At 34.5% G+C, this 27,066-nt stretch overlaps 2 protein-coding genes across 2 annotated transcripts in view; one reads left to right on the forward strand and one right to left on the reverse strand.

Moving 5' to 3' along the window:
• Nucleotides 1-14,474, reverse strand: part of timp2a (TIMP metallopeptidase inhibitor 2a) — a 44,378-nt gene extending 29,904 nt beyond the window's left edge. The window contains 1 exon segment of the mRNA NM_182874.1: nucleotides 14,128-14,474. Coding sequence (NP_878294.1) covers nucleotides 14,128-14,254 — 127 coding nt within the window. The 5' untranslated portion in view covers nucleotides 14,255-14,474.
• The window catches only part of cyth1b (cytohesin 1b), a 195,023-nt gene that overhangs the window by 22,685 nt on the left and 145,272 nt on the right, over nucleotides 1-27,066 (forward strand). The window lies entirely within an intron of this gene.

Raw genomic sequence — 27,066 nt, forward strand, 5'->3', positions numbered from 1 at the left:
ATACATATATATATATATATATATATATATATATATATATATATATATATATATATATATATATATATATATATATATATATATATATATATATATAAATTGAAAGACTCAAGTTTAATAAAAAAATCTAGTTTGGCTAACCAGAAAGTTTTAAATGTTCACTAAAACAGAAATAAAATGTTGGTGAATATAAATGTAGAATATTATGAAAAAATAACAAATTCCAGTCATGTAATTTGGAAAAATATTGTTTATAGTTATGAAAAGTTACTTTACATGGATGTAGAACTAAATAAACAACCTTCTGGAAATGTTATGGGGAAGTTATTTTATGGTTAAAAATAGTAACCTAAAATAACCATAAGAGAAGGTATAATAAAAGTAATTTTTAGGTTATTTACATAAATTCTCACTGAAACCTTCTGGGAAAGTTGTTTTGCGGTTGCAAAAAACTAAAAATAACCTGCTTGAAATGTTATAGGAACGTTATTTAATCGTTGCAAAACAACAGCCAAAAAATAACCAATAGGGAACATCTCTCTGAAACCTTCTGAAAAAGATATTTTGCAGTTGCAAAAAAATAAAATAAAATAAAATAAAAATAACCAGCTGGAAATGTTATGGGAATGTTATTTTATAACTGCAAAAAACAACAGCTTAAAATAACCATTAGGGAAGGTATAATAAAAGTTATTTAAAAAATAAAAATAAAAAACCTAAAAATAACCTGCTGGAAATGTTATGGAAACTTTCTTTTATGGTGGCAAAATAACCTAAAAATAATCATTAAGGAACATGTTATAAAATATATTTTTTGTTTTTTTGTTTTTATTTAACCTCCCTGAAACATTCTGAGAACGTTATTTTTGCAGTTGCAAAAAAAAAAAAAATTTACCTAAAAATATTAAAATATTACAATAACCTACAAATGTTATGGGAATAATATATTATGTTAATAATATAATATGTTATGCAAAATAACAACCCAAAGTAACCATTATAATGTATAATGTTATGTATAATGTTAATGTATAATGGGAATGTATAAAAGTTATTTTAGGTTATTTACATATAACCTCCCTGAAACCTTCTGAAAAAGTTATTTCGCGGTTGCGAAAAAAACCCAAAAACTAAAATTAACCTGCTGGTAATGTTATGGGAACATTCTTTTATGGTTGCAAAATAATAACCTAAAAATAACTATTAAGGAACATGCAATACAGGTTATATTGAGCTTATTAAATATAACCTCTCCGAAACCTGGAAATGTTATTTTATGGTTGCAAATTAATAGCTTAAAAATAACCATTAGGGAACATGTAATAAATGTTATTTTTAGGTTAATTACATATGACCTCCCTGAAACATTCTGGGAAAGTTATTTTGCAGTTGCCAAAAAACTAAAATAAAAACTAAAAATAGCTGCTGGAAATGTAATGGAAATTTTCTTTTATGGTTGCAAAATAATAAGCTAAAAATAACCATTAGGGAACATGTAATAAGAGTTATATTTAGGTTATTTAAATATAACCTCCATGTAACGTTCTGGAAATGTTGTTTTTGTTTGCAAAATAATAGCCTGAAAATAAGCATTAGCGGAGGTATAATAAAAGTCATTTTTAGGTATAAACATATAATCTGTATTTTACATATAAACTCCCTGTAACCTTCTATAAATTACCTGCTGGAAATGTTATGGGGATGTTATTTTATGGTTGCAAAATAATAACTAAAATAAAAACTAAAAATAGCTGCTGGAAATGTAATGGAAATTTTCTTTTATGGTTGCAAAATAATAAGCTAAAAATAACCATTAGGGAACATGTAATAAGAGTTATATTTAGGTTATTTAAATATAACCTCCATGTAACGTTCTGGAAATGTTGTTTTTGTTTGCAAAATAATAGCCTGAAAATAAGCATTAGCGGAGGTATAATAAAAGTCATTTTTAGGTATAAACATATAATCTGTATTTTACATATAAACTCCCTGTAACCTTCTATAAATTACCTGCTGGAAATGTTATGGGGATGTTATTTTATGGTTGCAAAATAATAACTAAAATAAAAACTAAAAATAGCTGCTGGAAATGTAATGGAAATTTTCTTTTATGGTTGCAAAATAATAAGCTAAAAATAACCATTAGGGAACATGTAATAAGAGTTATATTTAGGTTATTTAAATATAACCTCCATGTAACGTTCTGGAAATGTTGTTTTTGTTTGCAAAATAATAGCCTGAAAATAAGCATTAGCGGAGGTATAATAAAAGTCATTTTTAGGTATAAACATATAATCTGTATTTTACATATAAACTCCCTGTAACCTTCTATAAATTACCTGCTGGAAATGTTATGGGGATGTTATTTTATGGTTGCAAAATAATAACCTACAAATAACCATTTTGGTTATTTAAAAAACAAACAAATGTGAACCAAAGACTAACATTATGTAGGGTCTATGTTTGTTGGTTTATTGTTTAAAATCCTCTTTATAAAGAAAACAACAGGACTTTTAATTCTGCAATCTGAACTGTCATTACTCATCGTAAGGGAAACAGAAGTGTGAAGATTTTCCTTTTGCAGTAAAAAAAAAAAAAAAAAGAAGAAATGACGAGAACTGCATGCAGCAATGTAAAAAAAAAAAAAAAAACAGATCAGTTGTTGATTAACACTGCCAAATGTTATTGTTTGACATTTAAAGGAATCTGCATTTCATAGCACAGAACAGAAAACATGCACAGTAGACAGCATTCGTTAGGTTTCTGTGCATCCTCATTACTGCTTATACAATAAAACCAGTGCAAATGTTCTCAAGAGTCTCTGAGGTTTACCAATGTGGATAAAGTGAGAACTGGACAACTTGACGCTCGGATGCTGTCCGCTTTATAAACAGGCAGAGCGGGCATGGCAGGATGTGGAGAAACACTGGTTTGTGTGTGACCATTGGTGACTGCATTTAAATACCACTGATTTCACATTTTTATCAAAACACATGGGGAAAGATGTCACATTTAGCTGTTTCTTTGTCAGAAATTTGTGAGGCAGTGCACCCACGCCGGAGAAAAATATCGTCTGACATGCAGCTTACAAAAGTCACATGTTCACGACAATCTGACGTACTGTAAACTGCAGTGACATAAAATATGAGGTTCAGATATCAAAAATGAATCATATGAGGTGCATATCCCGCCTGTGGGAGGTACATTTCCTGGACAGAACTTACATATTTGACTATTTTTAGAAACCTCCCAACAAACGTTCTGCTCTTGAAAACTTTTCTCTTTTATTACAACCAAAAGGGACCAAATGCTTGGCTTTAAGCTCCAAACAACGCTGTTTTACCCTCAAAAGAAAAGCAGTGTGAGTTCTTCTCCAGTGTTTATTGCTCGTGTCTGGGACTATTAAATGTGGCAATGAGCTCTGTCTTATTGCATTGAGGCAGCAAAGAAGATGAGCGTTTCCAGACGAGATCTGACGAGATCTTTATACTCTGTAACAGGTGGAATTGATTGCTTTGGTTATGACATCAAATACGCCGTGTATGTTTGAACTGAATAACCAAGATAATAGTCTTGTTCTCTTGGGATACATCATTAAATTTGGTCACACAAACAGCAAGTACAATCAACAGTGCATGCAGAATAATTTATAGCGCTTCACTTTGTCCACATTTTTTTGTTACAGCCTTATTCCAAAATGGATTAAATTAATTGATTTCCTCAAAATTCTTGCAGCTCCGGTACGCTTTTATGGCTATTTCCACTGTCAAAATGTACCATAAAGTGAACCGTACCATACCATAACACTTTTTGGCAAAAGGGTACCAAAAGACGGAGCCAAATGTGCAGCTGAATTACATCGTAATACTATATACATAAAATAACAGGCCATGGTTGACCAGAGCTCAAACAAACCTTATGGTTGTCTTAATGAACGGTCACAAAGCCAAAATGAACAAATTCTTTCAAGTCCTGATTTTGTTTTACGAGGCCGTCTAAAAATGCGAGCGGTTTCACTTTCTCCAGAGAGCTTGCTTGCGCTCGCCACATGTCTATATTTGAAATAATTAACTTCTTGAGCTGATGATAATAATGTGCATGTTATTATTAAAGTGTTTCTGACATGCGATCCTTTCAGAAACGGACAAACGTGAGAGTGAAGTGCAAAAAAATAAAGGAGAAGCCAGAAAAAAAACAGAGCACACGATTCTGTCAGCATCCTAAAACATGAACAAACTGCCATGGTTAACTATTATCATTACATTATGGACCTATTATAATGACCCTGAATGACAGAATTACTTTCTAACAGAGGTTACATGTGCTGGTGAAGAATAAAGACACAGATAAGAGGTTTGCACTGACTGGGCTATATGTTTCGTGTTGTTTTTTAAGACAAATAAGGACTAAAGGCTCGTACACTCCGGGACGCTTTTCGTTTGCATTTATCATCAGCGTTTTGAGACGTTTTTCCGAATTTAATCCTAAGTGATTTTCACTGGCGTCGAGCAGAAGAGTATGCAAAATCACTCCTTGACGTTAGATGCCGCTACACAACTTTAAATTTCTGACATCCGCTTGTTGCACAGAAGAAGAAGACAAAGTTGACACGCTTGTAGTAATGGATAGTTCAAGTAGCAGCTCCAGCTCTAGCGATAAAGAAAGGATTATTGTTCACCAGTGCAATAAGCAGATTCACGTTCATTTAGGGCCTACTCACACTATGCCATCCGTACCGTGCCCAGGCCCGTTCCCTGGATCGTTTGAGAAGTGTGAGTGCGCTGAAGCACGGTTCACTTGGCTGGACCTGGCCCAGTTGGAAGAGGTGGGCCTGAGCATGGTACGAATATGGATTGATTAATCATTCTTACTGATCAGTGAACGCAAACTGCCATAGTTTATTAAAGACGAAAACCCCTCACAGCATGACAGCTGCGCACCTTCAGCAGATCTCATTCTTGCAGCACGAGAGCTTTATGATTATGAGCACCAAAAGTGGCGGATCTGTTCGGCGAAATATCTGAATGCGTGTCACCGCATCCCTAAGGACTGTTCGGCGACATATTTGACTGCATGTCACTGCATATCAAACGACTGAAACGATATAACTAGAGAAATCTCCACTGTGCTGCTGAGTGAGAGCGCTTCTCACTGAACAGCACAGCAGCGATGACGTAAGCGCGCCGAGGCCCGATTGTGGTGTGAGTGCGGGCCGTCGGGGGAGACGGGAGGGGGGATAAGCGTGCTTTGGCCCGGTTCGAGGCAACTGTACCTAGTGTGAGTACGGCCTTAGTCTCTGGGCATCTTCTTCAATATGCGCTCGCATTGACAGTTTTGCGCTTAAGCGCCTGCAAGTGCTGTTTACTGTAACTTCAGCAGCTCCGTGCACGTGAACAAAAGTGCCAATCTGATTGGTGGAGAAGGTTTTGACATGGAGCATCAAATCAAAAACCAGCATGAGGTTTTTTTTTTAAAATTACGATTTTACGTCTGCCGATTTGAGTGTTGGTGTGCAGGATCACATAGGCGCCGTTTATTTAGTCATGAAGTGTAAAACGTTGACGAAAAATGCGAGCAAAAAGCTTCCCAGTGTGCACGGGCCTAAAATTTATGCAGTGTGTACTTTTTCTGTAATTGGTAACATATCGGAGACTGTAAGCGTCTGTATGTGTTCAGATATGTTGCATTGATTTATTTATTTATTTTATATGATCACAGATGTTACAGTAGGCTGTTTCGCCCTATCATTCATCTGCAGTTATAATCAAATTATGTTCATAGAAAGGTTAGTAATGAACATTTATACACAAGTATTTATGTGTATAGAGCATCTGTTTTGTGAGAATTGCTTCTCATATGATATGTGAACGAGTCGTACAGCTTTACTTTGACATTTCCTCGAGTTGAGAATGACGTTGACTGAAACTTTCTGTCTTACTGGCAGTGGAAAGTTAAGCCTGATAAAGTTGACCCATACCGACCCGTACTGTACCGTACTGTACCACTCAGTGGAAACAGGCTATAGAAGGGCCAATGAGCTCAATCCAACAAGAGGTGACATCTGGAACACAACAAACCAACTAGCCCTGACTAACAGACCAATGAAGCCGAATGGCTGGCTGTCAGCTTGGCCAGCCAAAGGTAACCAGCAAACAACAGAAGAAAAGCATGAATGTTTAAAACCACACAAGGGAACATACAGTAGCTTATTTGCTCTAGCCAATCTGAACAGTATGGCTAATCGGTACGGCTAGACACCACACATAAATGTTAAATCCTTCATACTTAGTCTGTCTGCTCCTTTACATTATTGTTCTCTTGTTACTCTTCATGAATGACCACCATTGTTTTAGCGTGTCCAAGTACTGCAGTCACAAAAAAATCTCTAGTCCTGCCATAAGGCTTTTGGATACACTAAACTTTTTAAAAGCGCTACCTGTGAGGAATGTTTGTGCATTTGGCATACCTCACTGTTAATTCCTCTCTTTTTTTCCAATTTATCCCATTTTTTCCAACTTCCTCACTCTCAAGCTAATAAATCCTCAGCTCATCTGTATTCAGGAATGTTGAACACCACCCTCCAATCACTCAAATGTCCATCACAACCCTGTTTTACAGTCTGTAGTACTGCACACGTTAGACTTGAAACCATGCTTTTCACGAGACGGTTCAGATGCATTCAGACGGATAAATATTTGGAGTAGATGACAAATAGACAAATATAATTGGGCCTTCAGTTTATACAGTACAAACAACATCACAGAAAATGGGGCAATTTAAATCCAAAGGTCTTGTGTAGAGTCAACATAAATATTAACCCATTTTATTTGTGTGATTTGACTTATTTCCCAGGTAAACAAGGCAGGCAGTGGGATAATCTCTGTGCGGCATTGGATATAAGTTGAAACTGGATATATGAGACGTTTAATGGTTTTTGTTACTTCTATCTCACAGGCCAAGCAAAAGTTTAATTTTATTTATTATACAAAATACATCTTGTCAGGTGAATTTAAGAACGAGAATCATTTGGCCACTTTTAAAAAGACTAAGAACCAACTCTAGGTCAGAATTAGCCATTTACATATATTACGCTAAATGACAGTGGAACATTATTTTTCCAAAATATTGAATATTTATTTTCGCTAAAATTATTTGAAACTTTTTAAGCACACATTTTATAGTTTTTTCCATTAAAAAATTGCCTTTTTCATTATAATTTCATGCAGACACCAAAATGGTGGAGACTATTTCTTTTTTACATTGGCATTGCATAGTCTAAAGCAGGGGTGTCCAAACTCGGTCCTGGAGGGCCGGTGTCCTGCTGAGTTTAGCTCCAACTTGCTTCAACACACCTGCCAGGAAGTTTCTAGTCTCTAGTAAGAGCTTTTTTAGCTGGTTCAGGTGTGTTTCATTAGGGTTGGAGCTAAACTCTCCAGGACACTGGCCCTACAGGACCGAATTTGCGCTTCGTCAGCGTTTTTTGAGATGTTTTTCCGGCTTTAAACCCAAGCTATTTTCACTGGCGTCGAGCAGAAGACTATGCAAAATCACTTCTTGAAGTTAGATAGTGCTAAACAACTTTAAGCTTCTGACACCCACTTGTAACACAGAAGAAGACGACAGAAAAGTTGACACGCTTGTTGTTAAAGTTACTGGCGATTCGAACAAGCATGGATGGTTCAAGTAGCAGCTCTAGCGATGAAGAAATGATTATTGTTCACCAGTGCAATAAGCAACTTGAGTGCCCCCAAGGGCTGTTTACTGTTAACTTCAGCAGCTCCGTGCACATGAACAAAAGTGCCAATTTGATAGGTGGAGAAGTGGCACGTCAAAACAAAAAAACGTGCAGAAGGCGTTTTTAAAAAAATTACGCTTTTACGCCTAGTGTTTTGCGCGTTGGTGTGCACGATCACATTGGCGCCCTTTATTTAGTCACGAGGCGTTAAACGTCGATGGAAAATGCAAGCAAAAAGCGCCCCAGTGTGCACAGACCTTAATGCTTAGAAATTTGTGCTGCACAGAAACGTTTACATTCAGTAAAATCATGATCAACATTTTCGTATGATTTGCCTAAATAAATATTTTGCTGAGGTATTTTTGCAGTTGATATTACAAAATAGTGATTTAGCACATGCATTTAATAAGGGTTTTCTTTCTTTCTTTCTTTCTTTAATATGACATTTTTAGCTTAGTTTGAAATTAAATTTGTTTAATCAACCAAAGCATTTAAAACAAAACATTTTTAATTGAATTGATTTCACCAAATATTGCATTTTATTATGTGCACTTATCTTGTTGCAGGTTATCTTGAGCAGGTTACATTAAACCCTGTGTCCTAACAACAGGCTATGTGACGAGATTTGCAGTGATGAGCAGTTTGGCACCAGATGAAACACGACAGAAATTTAAATACAGTTATTCAGAAGCACAAAATAGTGCACTTACTCATGAAATGGTAAGGCTTATAATCTAATTAATACCTATTAAACCTATTTAACATTATTAAATGTAGATGCTGAATCACTTATATGTGTTGTTATGTGTTGGAGTCACAGTTCTGAAGTTCAATTTCAAACGGTTTATTTTATTTTCAAGATCTGAAGTGAACTATCTGCTGCTGCTTTCAGTAGTATGGCAATAAATGTGATGTAAGCTGGCATTCAAACTCACATTATTAGTATTTAACACTGAATAAAGCACATGAGGTGTAGCTGAGGAGATCATTGTTAGTTTTCTGTTGCTCAGCTGCAAGAAATAGAAGCTAGAATAGATGCAAGTTTTCTAAATTAGAAATTTAAGGTGTTGGTTAGAACAAAAACATCTTTTAATATGGAAAATATTCCTTCTATCGCTTGCTGTTGCTTCTATTCAGAACATGACTTAAATCAGCCTTAATCAGCCTTTAGTCTCGATAGTCAGGCAAACTCCAGTTGATTTCATCAATCTGGCAACCTGCGCTTGCATGTGTTTTAATCCAGGAGTGCAATACCTAGTTCAACCTCTGGATCACAAACTTACATACTGCACCTTTAACATATACAAATAAGACCTAAGATAAAACAGATGCTTTTCTATTCACAGTAATATCTGGAATGTTCTAAAGCATGTTGATTTCCCACACATTTCACTCCCTGCTTAGAAATAACCTACCCTAATTCTGATTAGATTGTATATTTCCCAGCTGACCTCGATTTGTACAATGAATGAATGATTTTTTTTCAGTGGTTCTGGAGACAAACAAACATGTTGAGCTTTGGAATGCGTTCTGGACAACAGACTTTAAAAGCTTAAGAGGAAAAAAAGTCTAGTGGCACTGCTCATGTTTCAGTTTTCAATCCTGAGACAGTCCTGTCACTGTTCAGACTCTCTAAAAGCATGTTGTGCTCATCTATGACTCAATAACATTGAACTGTGAGGTAAATAATAGGGCTGTGTCACTCCCATTGAGAACGAAAAACTGAATCCACATGACTTTTTAAGCATGGCACGTGGAAACCTTATTAGAAACTGGTTTGGATACTATTACTATTTATGGCATACCGCAAGGCTCAGTACGTGGACCATTATTGTTTTTTTATGTTGTGTATATGCTGCCACTGAGTTATTTTTCCTTTTTATCCTGAGGATGGCCTTAATATGCAGAAATCCCAGTTTTGTCATGAAATATGAGTGTGAAATTAATTTCCGCCTAATAGCCTGTTCAGTTTCACTGCAATCAGGAAAGACACGAGCCACTAAAGTTACTTTTCACAAACAGATGGAAAAAAACCTTCCCTTTTGATCCAAGAAGCACTGGTTCAAAGCCAGTGAGCTGAGGCAAGGGCGTGCGGTGCAGCCAAAAGACTGCGCTTTTCTCACTGTCTTAAGAATGCCATGCATATTTCTAAAAGGTCCTTGACTTTCATTGCTTTTTCCTCTCTGGCACATCCAGACCTACCGGCCAGATGTCAGATGCTCTTTGACGGTTTTGGAGGAGCATTCGAAGCAAGCTATAAGCCCTCAAAAACACTTTAAGAGTGTGTGATTTGTCTTATTTTGTATTCCCAGCTCAAGACAGAGCTTGGGTTCTGCTCCAGCGGGCAGGCGTACCTAGCTAATCATCTCTGGACAGTGCCTGAATTAAGTATGAACTGGGAGGGAAAACCCCAGTGGGATGCAAAACATTCTTGCAATTTTTTATGCCTCAGCTTTCTCCATCAGAGTGAAAAATGAAATAGAGACCAGTTGCACAGGAAATCAAGGCCTTAGTCAGTAGCGCTCTTGTCCTCCCTTTGCTCTCATCTGCATTTGATTCTCTGTTTTACTATTTGATTTCATTTGAAGACACATTTATCTAAAAGTCACCACAAATATACACTTACACTCTTAAAAGTCGAGGTTCTAAATTGGAGTTGATAGTTTAACATTTTTGGAAACTTAAGATTTCAAGTTTCTTCACAGTGGAAACATTTTCTTAAGATGATTTAAATGTTTTTAAAAAGGGTTCTTTGTGGAACCCTAATAGTTCTTCTATGACTGCCAAAAACAATCTATGAAAAAACTTGTAGTTTTAGAAGTTTAATGATACACTAGTCTTATCATGGGCCGGTACATGATTCTGACAGTATGATAACCTTGGATAAAAACTTTGCCGTTTAACACTATTGTGATTGCTGGTCTAAAATCTGTTCTTTTTAAATGTCTGGAAAAAAAAAAAAACTTTTTTCCCCTTTTGAACACAATATATTTTATTTTGAGAAACATTTAAAGTATTTTAAAGCAGTAAATATGTCAGGCTGAATAATTCAAATGAATCATTGATTTCTGCTGTCTTCATTAGTATCAAAAATTTTCTTTTTCTTTAAAATGCCATCATTGGATATTTTTTCTGCTGGAGATACTGTCTTAAAAAAAGGGGGAAAAAATGTAAAAAAAAAAAAAAAGACTTACACCTTAAGAACGGCATAGCAGAAAATTTTGGTGGTTTTAAAACCTTGACTTTTCCAAACCAAGGTATAAGTCAACCCAGGCTCATTCTGAAAACGTGCTTCTACAGTATGTACATTTCTGGAGACCACCAAATTATCCCAGGAGCTAGATTTTTTGTAGGTTTTGTTTACACTTTTTGTATGCTTTGTAAGATCTTAAATTTCTCTCACAAGTGCCATTCCTGCCTACTGTTCTCACGTAAATCCACCAGAGACCACTGTTGGCTGACTGAATAACTGAGTGATCAACTGACACACCCTCCTTCTTCCCCCTAAACCCAACCAATTGTATTGGTTGACCCGCCCACCCACTTCCCTAAACCCAACCAACTATTTTCAAAAGCAATCAAGAAAAAGAAAAACCCTGATGTGATTTTTACCACGTTTTCAGATTTTACCACATTCTCACCCAGTTATTTACTTGTTTATTTTATATTTGATACTTTCTGGAATCGTTCTCAACATCTCAAATCGCATTTCAAGTCTGCTGACGTACATGGCGAGCTAACTGGAAAACCGGTAATAGTAGAAAAGCTGTCCATACGAAGGTAATGGCATCATACCGCCCTGTAGCATTTATTTTAAAGATAAAATGCAGCCATCCGTACTTCTGGGAACATAATTCACAATTTCCAGAAATGTATATAGGGCTACGTTATCAGAATGGGCATATGTTGGTATTTTTGATGGGAAGTTTGGACCATTTTACTAACTCAGACCTTTTGAGTCTCGTTCAGTGAGGTGAACAAATCTTTTTTAGAGTCATTTCATTCATTTCGTTCAATTTGCCTAAAATATTAGTAAAATGTTGCGAGTTGCTTTCAAACTCATCTACAACTACACCAAACATTAATCATAATACAAACAAGTCATAACTAGAGTGCTATAAGAAAGAGAAAATAATCATTTATTGTTTGCCTGCTCTTTTGTTTATGATTAGCTCAGCTCACCACTTCTGACAGGTCTTCAAATTTGAGGGGTGCATTGAAGTCACACTTACAGCCCCATATGAGCTTAACCAGTTTACACAGTCCGAGCCGAAAGGAGGCATGATTTGTTCACCTTTGGAGTCTTCTGATTGTTGATGAGTTTGCTCATCACGTGACAGCATGTAAAAAGATATGACTTAAACCCGAGAGATGAACGAATCAACTCTTTTTCTGGCTCTAAATGCATAATATTGGCTTCTGTCTTTCAGGTGATGAAAAATTACTCAAACCAAGGACTCGAGAGATGAACGGATTAAATCTTTTTCTGGCTCTAACTGCATATTATTGACTTCTGTCTTTCACTTGATGAACAAACAACTTAAACTTGACAGAAGACTCGAAAGAGGAACTAATCTTCTACTCCACCTGCACAAATGTGCGCATGTGTGAATGAACGAATCACTCCCTGAGAGGACTCATCATTCTCGAGTCATTCAAAAGATTCATGATGATGATTATCCAGAGTCATTGGTGAATCATTTTGGGCCAGTTGACAGAACTGCCACTCTTAAGAATTAGTTTTTTTATTGCTGTTTATGGTTCCGTCATGAATATTTAACAGTAATATAAGCATTTAATTCTATTATGGTTCTTTTATAAGTGGAAAACTATTCTTTAGATTGTGAAAACATTTTTAACACTATAAAAATATAATTTTATGATTTGAAATGTTACCCCTAGCCTTCATAACAGTTTCCAAATTTGTATGAATTTTTAGCAGAAAAAATTGAGCCTTCTAATCACACCATTGCTTGCAGCGAGACAGTGAGTAAGTGTGAATCTACAGGTCAGTAAGAGCCATATATATGCGTCATGCGTCAATGTTTTCAGTCTTTCAACAACAGGCCTCAGTTTCACCTCTACATTTGTTGTTCTGCTAAACAACATTTCAGCATCATTTTCTCATGCAACAGGCAATCTGCATCCAACAAATGCTTTGGCAGAGTCAGTGTGATGTTGGATGGGTACCCTTAATGTACTGTTTTGGCTGTGTATGTAGGCCAGCTGAAAGCTTTCTGTTAAACCCAGACATAATGAGTTGTTTCTGAGGAATGAAAAAGAGAAGCCAGATATAAATAGATATAAACAGGCCTCAAAACGTCATTCAGATCAGGCTGCAGGACTGCTATGTGTGTGCTGAAGGTAAAAGACACTGAAAATGCATTCAGATACAACCAATAAATGAGTAGCAACTAATTTGATTTAAATCCAAACAAAGCAGATAAACATTATTATTAATTATGACATTGTTATTAACATGATAAAACAGATTAATATTTCACAGAGACAGCGATAGCAGACAAATTCCTTAAAGTTATAGAATTCTGTTCTGAATAACTCAAATTATGAACACATAAATAGTTTGATTAAAATAAACTATCATAAAAGAATACATTTTCTAATGTCAAATATTAAATGATTAAAATAACTTAAATTAATAAAACATATTTACTTTTATTAAAACAACAACAATTTTAACAGACTAATACAAAATCTTAGATTTTATATATATATATATATATATATATATATATATATATATATATATATATTAACATAATCACAATAAATATGTAATTTTAAAATATGCATGAAATATAAAAATTAAAAGCTGTTCTGAATTTTTTGTAACAAGTATTAAAACTCAAAATGTATTTTTATTTACAAATTTATGAGCTTGAAATACTTAAAATCTGAAGATCTTAATACAACAAATAAAACAATCAAAGTTTATTATAAATAAATGCAAATATTGTAAACAAAGACTATGGGGCTTTTTAATAACATGCTTCAATTTTTAAGTCTACATCTACAAGATGCAGAGCTGCCTCTTCTATTAAAGACAGCTGGCATGTTTTGCTTCTGTTTTTATGAGCTATTTGTTTGTGCAAAAGAGTACTAAAACATCCAGCTGTGATCCCCCTCAGCCCCCGTGCTTTTGATTCCACCTACAAAGCAGCACCAGAGCAGCCTGGAACTTTGTTGTTGTCATCAGTGAACACATATGTAGGCTCCTAATCAATCGCATATAGTTGTATGTTTCTATCCTGCAGCATCAAACAATACCCGTGCGTTCTTCGCGTTCTAAAACTCGTAGTTGGTTCTAGAATAACGTATTTGAAATTTTGCATTGTGACGTAGCATCGTTCGGATTGTTGACACGCACTTACCAACATCAGCATTGCAGAACGCCTGTTGAGGATGAACCGGGGAACAACTGCACGCTTCTGCGATCTCTCCCACCCGAAACAGTACCAGCACAACCAGTGTGCCAATACAGCTCCTGACGCTCTTCATTTTCGCCTCACTTCAGTATCTGACAGCAATAAAAGCAGGCAGGTAGACGGTCTTCTGCAATGTCAACAATGATCCGGATCTCTCACACAGCCCAAAAGTAACGTTACACCGTCCGCGATGCCCACACGCAGGGTATCAGTGTGACTGCTTGCCGTTAAATCCCTCAGAGACGAACGGGGCTTCTTGGTAATAAAGGAAGTCCACTGCTAGCTCTATGTTTAATGGTCTTTCCAGGCTTCTTTCTTTTCCACTGCCTTCTATGGGTGTGTTCTTCTCATGGAGAGACCAGGTTCATGCCTTAATACTGCGCGTGCGGACTCCTCCCTTCAAACCAGATTCAGCCAGAGGTGGGCGCTTGCTTCGTTGAGGGCTTCGAAAGATTTCTACACTCTTTCTGTCAGGACGGAGTTTTTGGACAAATATATAGCCTACTACACACTCAAGTGTTTAATACAATCTACGCCGAAGGGATTTAGAGCACGTTACACTGTGTTCCGAAGAAAAACGAGCTGCTTTTCGGTATTTGTTTACATGTTTAATACACGTGTGCTTCTTGTGCATGTAACGTTATTATAATGTTGATGTACCTATCGAGTTCAGAACAAACGTGCAAAGTAACCACGGCGAACCATTGTAACATTTAGTTCTGCTCTAACGTACTAACATATATTTTCATACAAATACTTTTTATTTGATTATTGTTTTGTTTATTTTCTATTAAATAACAATATACTGTTTATTCCTTATTATTGCTATTATTAGCATAATGACTAGTATTGCTTCTTCATGCTACTACTTAAAAAACATTAGGCTGCTGTTTACATTTTTCATTAGATAGCCTACTAATGCTAGTCAGCTTAAAATTTACAATGGCTACCTAGGCTATTACTTTATACAATGACTAATAAGCCTAAATAATAATGGCTATTATTGATTGTTCATACTTAATAAACATCTAGACTGCTATTTGCTGTTTACATGCTACACTGATTCATTCATTCATTTTCTTTTCGGCTTAGTCCCTTAATCGGGTTGCCACAGCGAAATGAACCACCAACTTATCTTATCCAGCACATATTTTATGCAGTGCCCTTCCAGCATCCTACCCAACACTGGGAAACACTCACACACTTTTGCACATACTCACATACACTACGGACGATTCAGCTTACCCAATTCACCTACACCTCATGTCTATGGACTGTGGAGGAAACCGACGCAAACTCGAGGAGAACATGCAAACTCCAAACAGAAATGCCAATTGACCCAGTCAGGGTACATACTACAATGTAAAAAGTAATTTGTTAGGTTAACTTTAATGAATTATGCAGTCTCGCTGCTTTAATTCAATTAAGTAATCGTAACTTTGTCAAATTAAGTACTAATTACTAATGTAGAAAAAGTAATTCTTACTTACACTGAGTCACATTACTTAAGTCACAATTAAGTCAGCTTAACTTTATTCATTCAATCAATCATTTTCTTTTCGGCTTAGTCCCTTTATTAACCAGGGTTTGCCACAGCAAAATGAACCACCAACTTATCCAACATATGTTTTACACAGCAGATACCTTTCCAGCTGCAACCCATCACTGGGAAACACCCATACACTCTCATTCCCATTCATACACTACGGACAATTTGGCTTACCCAATTCACATATGGTGCATATTTTTGGACTGTGGGGGAAACCGGAGCCCCCGGAGGAAACACACGCAAACATGGGAAGAATGTGCAAACTCCACACAGAAATGACTGAAAAGAAAATTCACAGAAAAGAAAGCTGATTAAGCCAGGACTCGCACTAGCGACCTTCTTGCTGTGGTGCAACAGTGCTAACCACTGTGCCACCTAGTAAAAACCAGGCGCCGGTTAGTTCTGGCTGTTATTTTATACAATGGCTAATTAGGCTATTATTTAATACAATGACTGATAATAATGGCTATTATTGCTTATTCATACAAACCAACTAATTTTCAAAATTAATAAATAAACTATGAGCCTACTAGTTCTTATTTATTAGGTTCTAGTTCCCATTCATTAGATGCTTATACTTTTTAATTAGATAATATACACATATACACAATCATAGACACTAGTAATAACATTTTAGATACCAGTATTAATAGTTAGTAATTAATAATATCTTATAAGTAAGTAATGTCTAATGATTTGATGTATCAAAGGAATAAGTACTATTGCATTAGGAAACATAACTATTTTATTGTCAGAAAAATGGCTAATTCATACTGCTTCATGTAATTTTATTTGTATGAAAATGTATGATTTTTAGTAAAATGTTCATATAAGATCATTCTAATTAATACGCTGGTACTACAGTCAATTTAATAGGTATTGGTTTCTAATAAATCAGTATTAGTAGGCCATGTTATAAATAAGAACTTATATAATAAAAATGGTTCTAGTACCTAGCAAATAAGCACAAACTAATGACCTATTAGTAAATTTAATTGAAAAGATACTAGTACTTTATTGAAAAAATAAGTACTAGTAACATGAACATAGATGCTATACGTCCATAAGTTTCATCAGTGATTTATTAATTAATAGTTTATTTATTGATGAGTTGTTGATTTGGTTTGGGTATTAGTTTTGTTTTGCCTGTATATGTATATTTATTTTACTCTGAAAATCTAATCTAGTTTATTCTAGTCAAATTGTTTAGTTCGAATCTGTTTTTCACTAAATATTTAGTTATAAATATTTGTCATTCTAAATGTCATTTACTTGACTAAAATTGAACAAGTTCAGCTGTAAAGGATTAATGAAACATAAGCAAAACCATCATAAACTGTTTCCATCCATCTGTTTTTTTAAAGTTTATATTGGATAAAAAGCACTGAATAGAAACACCAATGTGCATTATTAAAAAAAAAAGTTGCATAAACTTTTATGCACACATTTACTAGTTAAATTCCTCATTAAACAGAGCACTGATGTCTATCAGATCATCTCATATTGTTTTAATAATTCTAAAAGACAACTCTAAAATTTAATATTATATCACAGTAGTTTCCTTGGAAGTGGTGATTTTATTATCATAAACAGCTGGGGCAGAACATTGGTTTATTCATAAATGCAAAAATTAATTCTGCGTATAATTACAATTTTAAACTTTGAATAGAAGCGGAAAATCAACCATTCACGTGTGAATAAGAAAGATACTAGGGTTTAAACATAATGGAAACACATATTAACTGTCAGTGGTTGGACATATTCTCCAAACATTTAAGAATATTAATAATAATAAAATACAAAAAAATTATATTAATAGTTATCCTATTTTTGGTCTGGGAAAAGATGCTGTTGATAGAAATGATCAAACTTTCGGCAATAAAATGAACACCTGTCTCAATGATTATAGTTAATCAATCTAACTAGTGATTTAATACAGTCCATTTCTCAGACACAGCTGTTGCTTGAATTCAACAGTCTTAATTCCGCATGACCTGTATTTATGATTTATGATGGCTTTTCATATTTCTGGAAGCATCATAAAGCAACATGAAACTATGTGCTACTGTAGTGCTACTCCTATTCTGTCAGTATAACAGAATATAATGTGTAAAGTAGGCTTTACTCTCTGCTGGGTGTTTTTTTAATCCACACTCTTTTGTTAAAACACCTTTTTACCCTTATTTTGAACCACAATCCCTCAATAAAAAAAACAAAAAACTAATTTCCTCATAATAATACAGGAAAGCACACCAGAGGCGCTGAATCGGGAACTTTAGCTGCTATCGCATCTATAAGGAATTTGCTCTTGTAGTCATAAACCTACTGAAGTCTCTTTATTGTTTCTCTTCCCACTCAGAACAGCAGTAAAAAGCTCTCTTTGCTCCTGCGTCTGTGTCTGCAGCTGGCACACTCTCATTGTTTCCACTCTGACTAGAGGGAAAAAGCGAAAATCCACAATGTGCTGCTCTGAGAGAGAGAATGAAGTAAAATAAATAAATTAATGCAACGGTTGGAAAATCTCATGGCAAGTTTGTTGGCTATGATGACATCACCTCTTTGGCTGCGGCTGCGCAGAAGCATGTGGAGTCGTGGATTCAAAGTTGTTTTTGTTGCGTTTTTGGGCTTTTTGAAAATGTATATTTCTTTTTAGAAGATCATATTTACAAGAACATTAAGTTCTAATTTATGTTATAAGAATAGTACAAGCAAATAAATAAATACATTTGCAGTGAACTTCACCCCTCAGGCCATCCCTGATGAACATTACCTTTTTCATTGAAGAAGATTTTTAGCTGAAACTGTGATGCATAAAACTCACTGATTTACTGTTATTGGTGATTCATAAGACTTACGTTAACATCTATCAGCACACTGTGAGTATAAAACAAAACTTACTACCCATGGCTCCTGATATTTTAATTTAACTAGTGGTCGACTGATATGGGTTTTTTAAAGGTCGATGCCAATACTGATATCTTGGAAGGCAGGGTGGCCAGTGGCTGATATTTAGCTGATGTAATTTATCACATTTTAATTCATAATTACATTAGAATTTATAAAAATTTTATTCATTGAAAATAATTTGTTTCCCTGTACTAGATTGCAGCTGGAAAGGCATCCGCTGTGTAAAACAAATGCTGGAAAAGTTGGCAGTTCATTCCGCTGTGGTGACCCCTGACAAATAAGGGACTAAACCGAAGGAAAATGAATGAATGAATGAAATTCAAACTTATTAAAAAAAATACACACTGTAAACGATTTCTGTTGTTTTCACAGTATTATACTGCTTTTCTCAACAGTTTTTTACTGTATAAGCTGTGCACAGTGTGTTACTGTATATATTGTTGTTTTCACAGTATAATAATGTTTTTTCAACTTTTCTATACTGTAAACATGGTTAACAGTATGTTACTGTAGATTTTATAATGAATTTTGGGGAAAAATCCGTTACTGTGCATCTAAATACAGTACTGCAAATGACCAAGAACAACTCCACACACACTATATATTATGATTATTATGTTTATTTATTTTTAGCCAAATTATTTTGTGAAGTAAATAACCTAACCAGTTTCTTCAGACTGTTCAGTGCATTAAACTGTCCCCTGGTTTTCCATTTGTGGGTGCACTTTATAAGGCAACATGGAAATATTAAATAATATTTAATAAACATAACTTTGTGCTAAACCAAACGTAAATTGGAACAAAAATAAATTGATTCACGTAACCAAAGACTGTTAAACACACAAAATGATTTCAAAGTTAGCTTAAATGTCAGAGTGACCAACCTGCTTTAGGATTCAAGAATATTGGGCACCCATGGGCCACCGTAGAGGTCACATATCTCCGCATTTTCAAAACAACATTTTAAAATACGCACTATCTTAATAAATAAACCACAGAATTGAGTTTAAAACAACTACATTCTCGCATGAAAAACGGTTAAAACTTTATTTCATAACACATTTATTATCTAGTCATCGAAGACAGGGCATGTCTCAATAATGTCTAGGCCGATTAAAGCATGAGGTTTGCCGGATACATGAGTGATGGAGCGCCGTCAACCCCTGGAGGTCAGAATCTCCCCTATCGGCAAAGCACACTTAAAATTAGACATGATATCTATAAACAAACCACAGATTTAAGTTTGGAAGAACTACATTCTCGCATAAAAAACTGTTAAAACTTCATTTCGTGACATATTAAACGCAATATTTATGATATGATCTGGCTTTTCTCATCCGCCATTATATTTGCTTGTTGGTGTGAAATGAACCCTGGGAGAAAAAAATATTAATTCTCAAAACACTTCAAGCGAACCTTATTCTTATTGTTAATGTCAGATATATGTAATATTTTCGCTGGTAAAGTGAGAAGAAAAAAACAATATTACTATTTTATCAATACCACGTTTGCACTGGTTCGGTTCAGCACACAAACGACACCGAATCGGATTGAACCGTTTGCTCGGGAATTATTTTATCACACGTGTTCACAAGCACATTCAGCAATATGTGTATAAATGTGTGTGGCCGAGCAGTATAACGAAATAGTAATGATTCATTGTTGTGTCTTACAATAATATACAAAAAGGAATCGGTTTAGGCGGATTCGACTCTTTACTGTTCTAAGGAGCCGATTCATAAAGCCGAGCCGACTCGATTTGAACTTCACCAGGCAAGCAACGGCTCTTCTAATTTGAAATCCTCCTGTCGCCTTTTCTTCCAGTGAATTCATCCTCGGTAAGTGTTTAAAAGTCAAATTCTGTTCGTTAAAGGATTGTTTTGTGTATATTTCCGTGTAGTGTGTGTGTAATTTAAAATAATTAACCAAGTTACTTTAGTTGTACTGTAAGTTAGGTACTTATGTCACGTTATTCGACGCCAGACCGTGTTTGTAGTGTTTGCGAGGTATTAGATAAGGTAATTACAGTGAGTTTATCTTGAGTGAGTTTTTGACCATAGTAACGTTAAGTTACCTGAAAAAAAAAACGTAACTTTTACTTGGGGTTAACTGCATTAATGAATTCTCTATTTCAGCACAACACTGAGATGAAGGCAAAGTCACCATGAAAAGTTAAATGTTTAACGTTAAGGTAAGCTCTGGTCTTCATGTGGTCATTATGACCAAGTTATCATTATGGTTAAATTTGTAAACTGTAAGTTAGTTATTCAAACTAAACTCACAATGAAACAAGTCTAAACTGTTTTATTAAATTGAGCTGATAATAAAATTCAGTTGATGTCTTTTAAGCTAACGTTAATATTAACATAATTCATATTAATTGTCTATTTCTCACTGGTTAATGAGCTTATTGTATAACGTTATTGTGTCATTAATTGTACATTTTATTTTTGGTGTTCAGGTGTAGGGAATGATTTGTATACAAATTTATTTGAACCCCATACAGATTATTAAATGTTAAGTCTTATTTTACTCTTATTATATTTATCTTTTTTGCAACTACAGCAATTGATGCTGAAAAACTGATGCTACCAATCTCTCCTCACTTGATTATTCAAGGTAATGTTGATGTCTTTATCATTTTGATTAGATTTTGAAATGTCAAGTTGTTCACAGATTTGTTGTGAGGAGTTTCATGTACAACCTCTTTTTCTTCTTCTTCCAGTAACGACGCAGTGGCACAGTAGGTAGTGCTGTCACCTCACAGCAAGAAGGTTGCTGGTTCGAGCCTCGGCTGGGTCAGTTGGCTGAATACAATGGCATAATGATTCTGCTTGCTCACAGGAGGTACTTGATTTAGTTTTCCTCAAGCGATACATCAGTTTTTATGAGTAATGCGTGACACTTGAATTGAAGGGACAGTTCACCCAAAAATGAAAATAATGGCATCTTTGGCATCCTCCACTTGTTTCAAAATAGTTAGATTTTTGTTTTGTTCCATTGAACACAAACTCGTATATTTTTTTAAAGAAATTTGGTTCAAATATGGATGTCAATAGTTTCTGGTTTCTAACATTCTTCAAAATATCTGCTTTAGTGTTCAACAGAAATTTAAATGGATTTAAAACACATGGAGTAATGGTGGCAGAAAAGTAAACTATCCTTTTAAATATTTTATTCTGAGACTTATTTAAATGTGTCTTGTCTTTTGCCATATTGTCTTTCTAGCTCAAATTGTGATGGACCTGGAATGTGAGACCAGTTACTCTTAAGTCAAGAACCAAATAAAGCACAGATGTGGAGGGATCTGCAACTAAACTAACTGGAGGAAAGGAACCTTTAGGTAAAACACCTGCTTTATTTAGATCTGAAGTATTTTATTTGGCATAGAGTATTATTTTTTTATTCTTATTCTAATTTTATGTTATGTATATACTGAATATAAGTCATTTAAATTTCACAAATGATTGAATATAATAATTGAATAATGATTGAATATAATATCATCTAGATGTCTTATTTTTTATTGTCTTAAACATTGGTGCTCAACCCTGTTCCTGGAGATCGACCTTTCTGCAGAGTTTAGCTCCAACCCAGATCAAACGCAACTAAACAAACTAAATAGTATCTGAAGGAGCACTTGGTAAATAAAGACAGGTGTTCTTGATCAAGGTTGCAGGTAAGCTCTGCGGAAAGGTAGATCTCCAGGAACAGGGTTGAGCACCCCTGATCTAAATGCTCAAAAATGCTGTTTCAGAGGCGAGGTTGGATGTAGTTCAGAAATAGATTCATTAGGATCAATGCTTAAAGTAAATGTTTACTTCTCTCTGTAGACCAAACATGCTTAGTATCCCACACATTTTAATGAATTATTTATTTTGGTTACTTTTACATCTATATATGGGTAAGCAAGTATTTAATAAATACAATTATTTTAAACCACTTAACCAAATGACTCTATTACCCTAGCTTCTGGGAAAAAAAACATGTAAAATAACAGATTTTTTTTTTTTTACAGTGTGGGTGAACATACTACCTTGATGTCCAACAAAGACTGCACAAGAGCTCATTTGATGGCACATATTCTGTCCTGTCTACATCTCTGACAACCTGGAAGTGCTTCGACATCAGTGAGTAATAAATCTTCATATTATCATGCATTCAGGATTTCTGTAAGCCTATCTTTAATGTTAGTTTGTAATCAGCAGTGACTGTTTTAAAATTTGGTATTTAAATTATTCTTAACGTTTTACTGATGCTGTGCACAGTAACGTCATGATGATTTAATTTGAGGAAATGTCACTGGAGAGGTGTAATAATATTTATTTGTCTCACTGACATGCCATCACTGCATATTGAAATACAGTAATACGAATTGACCACAAAATATTATCACAAACATTTCATGAAGTAGACTGCTTGACTACTCTTCATTTCTTTGCTCAACTTTAACACATTTGATCGTGTTGCTGTGCCTTTCGGCAGATTTTGCCAAAAATGAATGCTTATTACTTTGTTTTATGCGAACCAAATGTCAGTAACTTATAAGCATTATTTTTTTTTATATCACCCATGGCTTTCATGTTCTCTAACGTAATCTTCTCTGTAAGTTAGAAGTAGATTTTCACATGTTAAAAGCCTAAAAGTACTTGATTAACATTAATCACGTTAAATTAATTATTTTATTTATTTATTTATTTTTAATATGTAGCCTCTTAAGGTTATAATTAACTGTGTTCACCCCTCTTAAATTCGTGGAAGCGCTAGTGTGGTCATGGAATCAGATATTCAAGCTAAACAGAGTCAGACAATAAGTTAAGATGAGACTTTATTTTTTACATACCTGTGTGGACACTTGACTAGTGTTGAGTTGACTGATCTTTTCCCCATTAACGTTAGTGTAATTGTAAATAGACAACAATCTGTATTTTGCCAACAAAAACGATAAAAAACAGTGTTTTATATATATAAAACAGCAGTGCGGTGTTTGGTTTCTGAATGAATGAAATAATTTGAGGCATGATTAGTTTTTACTTCAGTGATTGATTTTGCTTGTCGTTTTTGCAGGATCATCAGAAGTGCTCCTGCCCTTTTTCACTGTCCCTTTTCCACAACATCATTTGGCCTTCATCATTTCGTGTCTTGTAGCAGTATTTTCATCTGTTTTTAAAATTGTGCATACTTTTTGATGCATTAATTGTTGACTGGTTTTACTGATCAATTTTTCATTAGTGTTCTGTTGCTGTGTTATATTGAATAATTGCTACTGTTTCAGTAGGGTTTACACAATAAACTTTTATTGTGAAGTTAAAGTTTTAGTTTCTTTATTTTTCTTGTATTTCTTGAACAGTTAAAATAACATTTGTGCAATTTTTGAACTTTTTTTGCTCATTATAAAGTAGCACTGTTAAATACAATAAAATAACATTTAATAACTGTAAAATACTATACAGTAATAATGAAAGTAACGTTAAAATACCGTAGTTCTGCATGGTAAAAATGTACAGTGAAATACTGTTTTCAGTTTTGCAGTATGTGTATTACTACTGTAATTGGTGTTACAGTATAAAAAGAAAACAGTAAAATGATGTATTACATTTTACAGTAAATCTAATACTAAAGTAATTAGTATTACAGTAATGTTACTGTTTTATGAAATACAGCAGCTACTGGATAATTGTTGCCAGTAACTTACTGTTAATTTAACAAGAAATCGTTTACAGTGCATGTTTAAAGAAATTAGTATTTTTAATATGGTTGTATTAGTTAATGTTATTTAATGTATTGATTTTAGTTTATGCATTAAAGTAATTACATTTATTAAAGTATTTGTTCATGTTAGTTATTGTTAGTTAAGGAAAATACAGTTGTTCGTTGTTGGTTCATGTTAACTCACAGTGCATTAACTATTGTTAACAAGCAATAACCTGGATGTTAATAATGCATTAGTAAATGTTGAATTATGATTAGTTAATGCCGTACAAGTATTGTTAATATGTAGTTCATTTTATGAAATGCATAAACTTATGAACCTTATTGTAAAGTTTGACCAAGTAATCATATTCATACTTTAAAGACAGTGGGTATCATGTGTACAGTATATACACATGGTTATATATGTGTATATATTTATATTTATGTTTATATATATAGATTAAGTCTTTCATGAGTATACATATACTGTATGTACAGTTAAAGTCAGAATTATTAGCCTCCCTGAATTATTAGCCCCCTTGTTTATTTGTTCTCCAATTTCTGTTTAACAGAGAGAACAACACATTTCTAAACATAATAGTTTTAATGACTCATTTCTAATAACGGATTTATTTTATCTTTGCCATGATGACAGTAGGCGACGCAGTGGCACAGTAGGTAGTGCTGTCACCTCAAAGCAAGAAGGTTGCTGGTTTGAGCCTCGGCTGGTTCAGATGGCGTTTCTTTGTGAAGTTTGCATGTTCTCCGCGTGTTCACGTGGGTTTCCTCTGGGTGCTTCGGTTTCCCCCACAGTTTTAAAGACATGTGGTACAGGTCAATTGGGTAGGCTAAATTGTCCCTAGTGTATGAGTGTAAATGAATGTGTATGGATGTTTCCCAGAGAAGGGTTGCAGCTGGAAGGGCATCCGCTGCTCAAAACATGTGCTGGATAGGTTGGCGGTTCATTCCGCTGTGATGACCCCTGATTTATAAAGGGACTAAGCCGAAAAGAAAATGAATGAATGAATGATGACAGTAAATAATATTTGACTAGATATTTTTCAAGACACTACTATACAGTTTAAAGTGATATTTAAAGGCTTAACTAGGTTAATTAGGTTAACTAGGCAGGATAGGGTAATTAGGCAAGTTATTGTATAATGATGGTTTGTTCTGTAGACTATCGAAAAAATATAGCCCATGAAAGACTCAATGTCATTCAATATAGCTACCCTGTATATCAGCTAAACTAAGAAATTTACCGTCTGATGCCTACATTTAAAAAATACCAAATATAGTCTTATATATATCAGCATTGGCAATGTATCGGTTGATCACTAAATTTAACTCTTTGTCAGTGAAGATAAATTAGTGACAAAAAATTTGCAATACATACAGTAACTCACAAACGTTTGTGACTGAATTTTGTCAAAAAACATGAACATATATCACTATTGATGCAACATTGCAGCAAGAAGTATTGACCCATTTTTAAAATATGAAAGTAGTTTATACAAATGAAAGTAATTTATTAGGCAAACATAAAGCTTTTACATAGACTGCATTGAGTAATCATAGGTTGTAAATCAAATAAATTCAATTACAATAATTCCAGTGGGATTATACTTGATAATTATCAGATTGTGGTTTTATAAATTTAGGCAAGGCAAGGAAAGTTTATTTATATAGCACATTTCCTACACAGTGGCAATTTAAAGTGCTTTACATAAACAAGAATAAAAAAGACAAGTATATAAAAAATAATAATAATGAATAAAAACAAATAAAAACAGATTAACGTGTTAAAACAGGTTATAAAAGAATGAAAAAGAAAATTTAATTAAATTTTATTTTTAAATGGGATTTTGTTTTATGAAGTTGAGTTTTAAGTAAAGCAGAAAGGGGTAAATGCATTAATAAAAGTAAAAAAAAAAACTTTGTCATAATGTCAGCAACTGAAAGACATTATAATTGACAAGTTTTAGGATACACGACTAAATACTGTAGTCTCCATACACTGCTTTCTTCTGTGCCACTTCTTTTCACATTGTCAGTTTTTCACAGTTAACCTTAGTCCTGTTTTGAATCTGCTGCTTTGCTAAAGCACAGGCATTTGTAGCTCCACCCTCTTTTGAAAAGAGGGCTGGGAGCACAATCTTATTTGAATTTAAAGAGACAGTCACCAAAATGGCACAATTTGGATCAAAGCATATGGTTCAAAAAGTTCATTCATTTATTCATTCATTCATTCATTCATTCATTCATTCATTCATTTTCCTTCAGCTTAGTGTCTTTACTCATCAGGGGCTAGAATGAACCGCCAACTTATCCAGCATATGTTTTACGCAGCTGATGCCCTGATGCCACCTGCAACACAGTACTAAGAAACATCCATACACACACATTCAAACACACACACAAACACTACGGCCAATCATGTTTATTCAATTCACCTATAGAGCATGTCTTTGGACTGTGGGGGAAACCGGAACCCCCGGAGGAAACTTACGCCAACACGGGGAGAACATACAAACTCCACAGAGAAATGCCAACTGACCCAGCTGGGACTTTAACCAGTGACCTTCTTGCTGTGAGGCGACTGTTTAACCACTGAGCCACCATGTTGCCTGGTTCAAAAAGTTATAAAACATTATTAGGGTAATTTGATCTAAAACATACACATTCAGCACATCAGAAACTTATTTTAAACTTATTAATAGGTGCCCTTTAAGGCC

Source organism: Danio rerio, chromosome 12 (assembly GCF_049306965.1).
Source record: "Danio rerio strain Tuebingen ecotype United States chromosome 12, GRCz12tu, whole genome shotgun sequence".
NCBI lineage: Eukaryota > Metazoa > Chordata > Actinopteri > Cypriniformes > Danionidae > Danio > Danio rerio.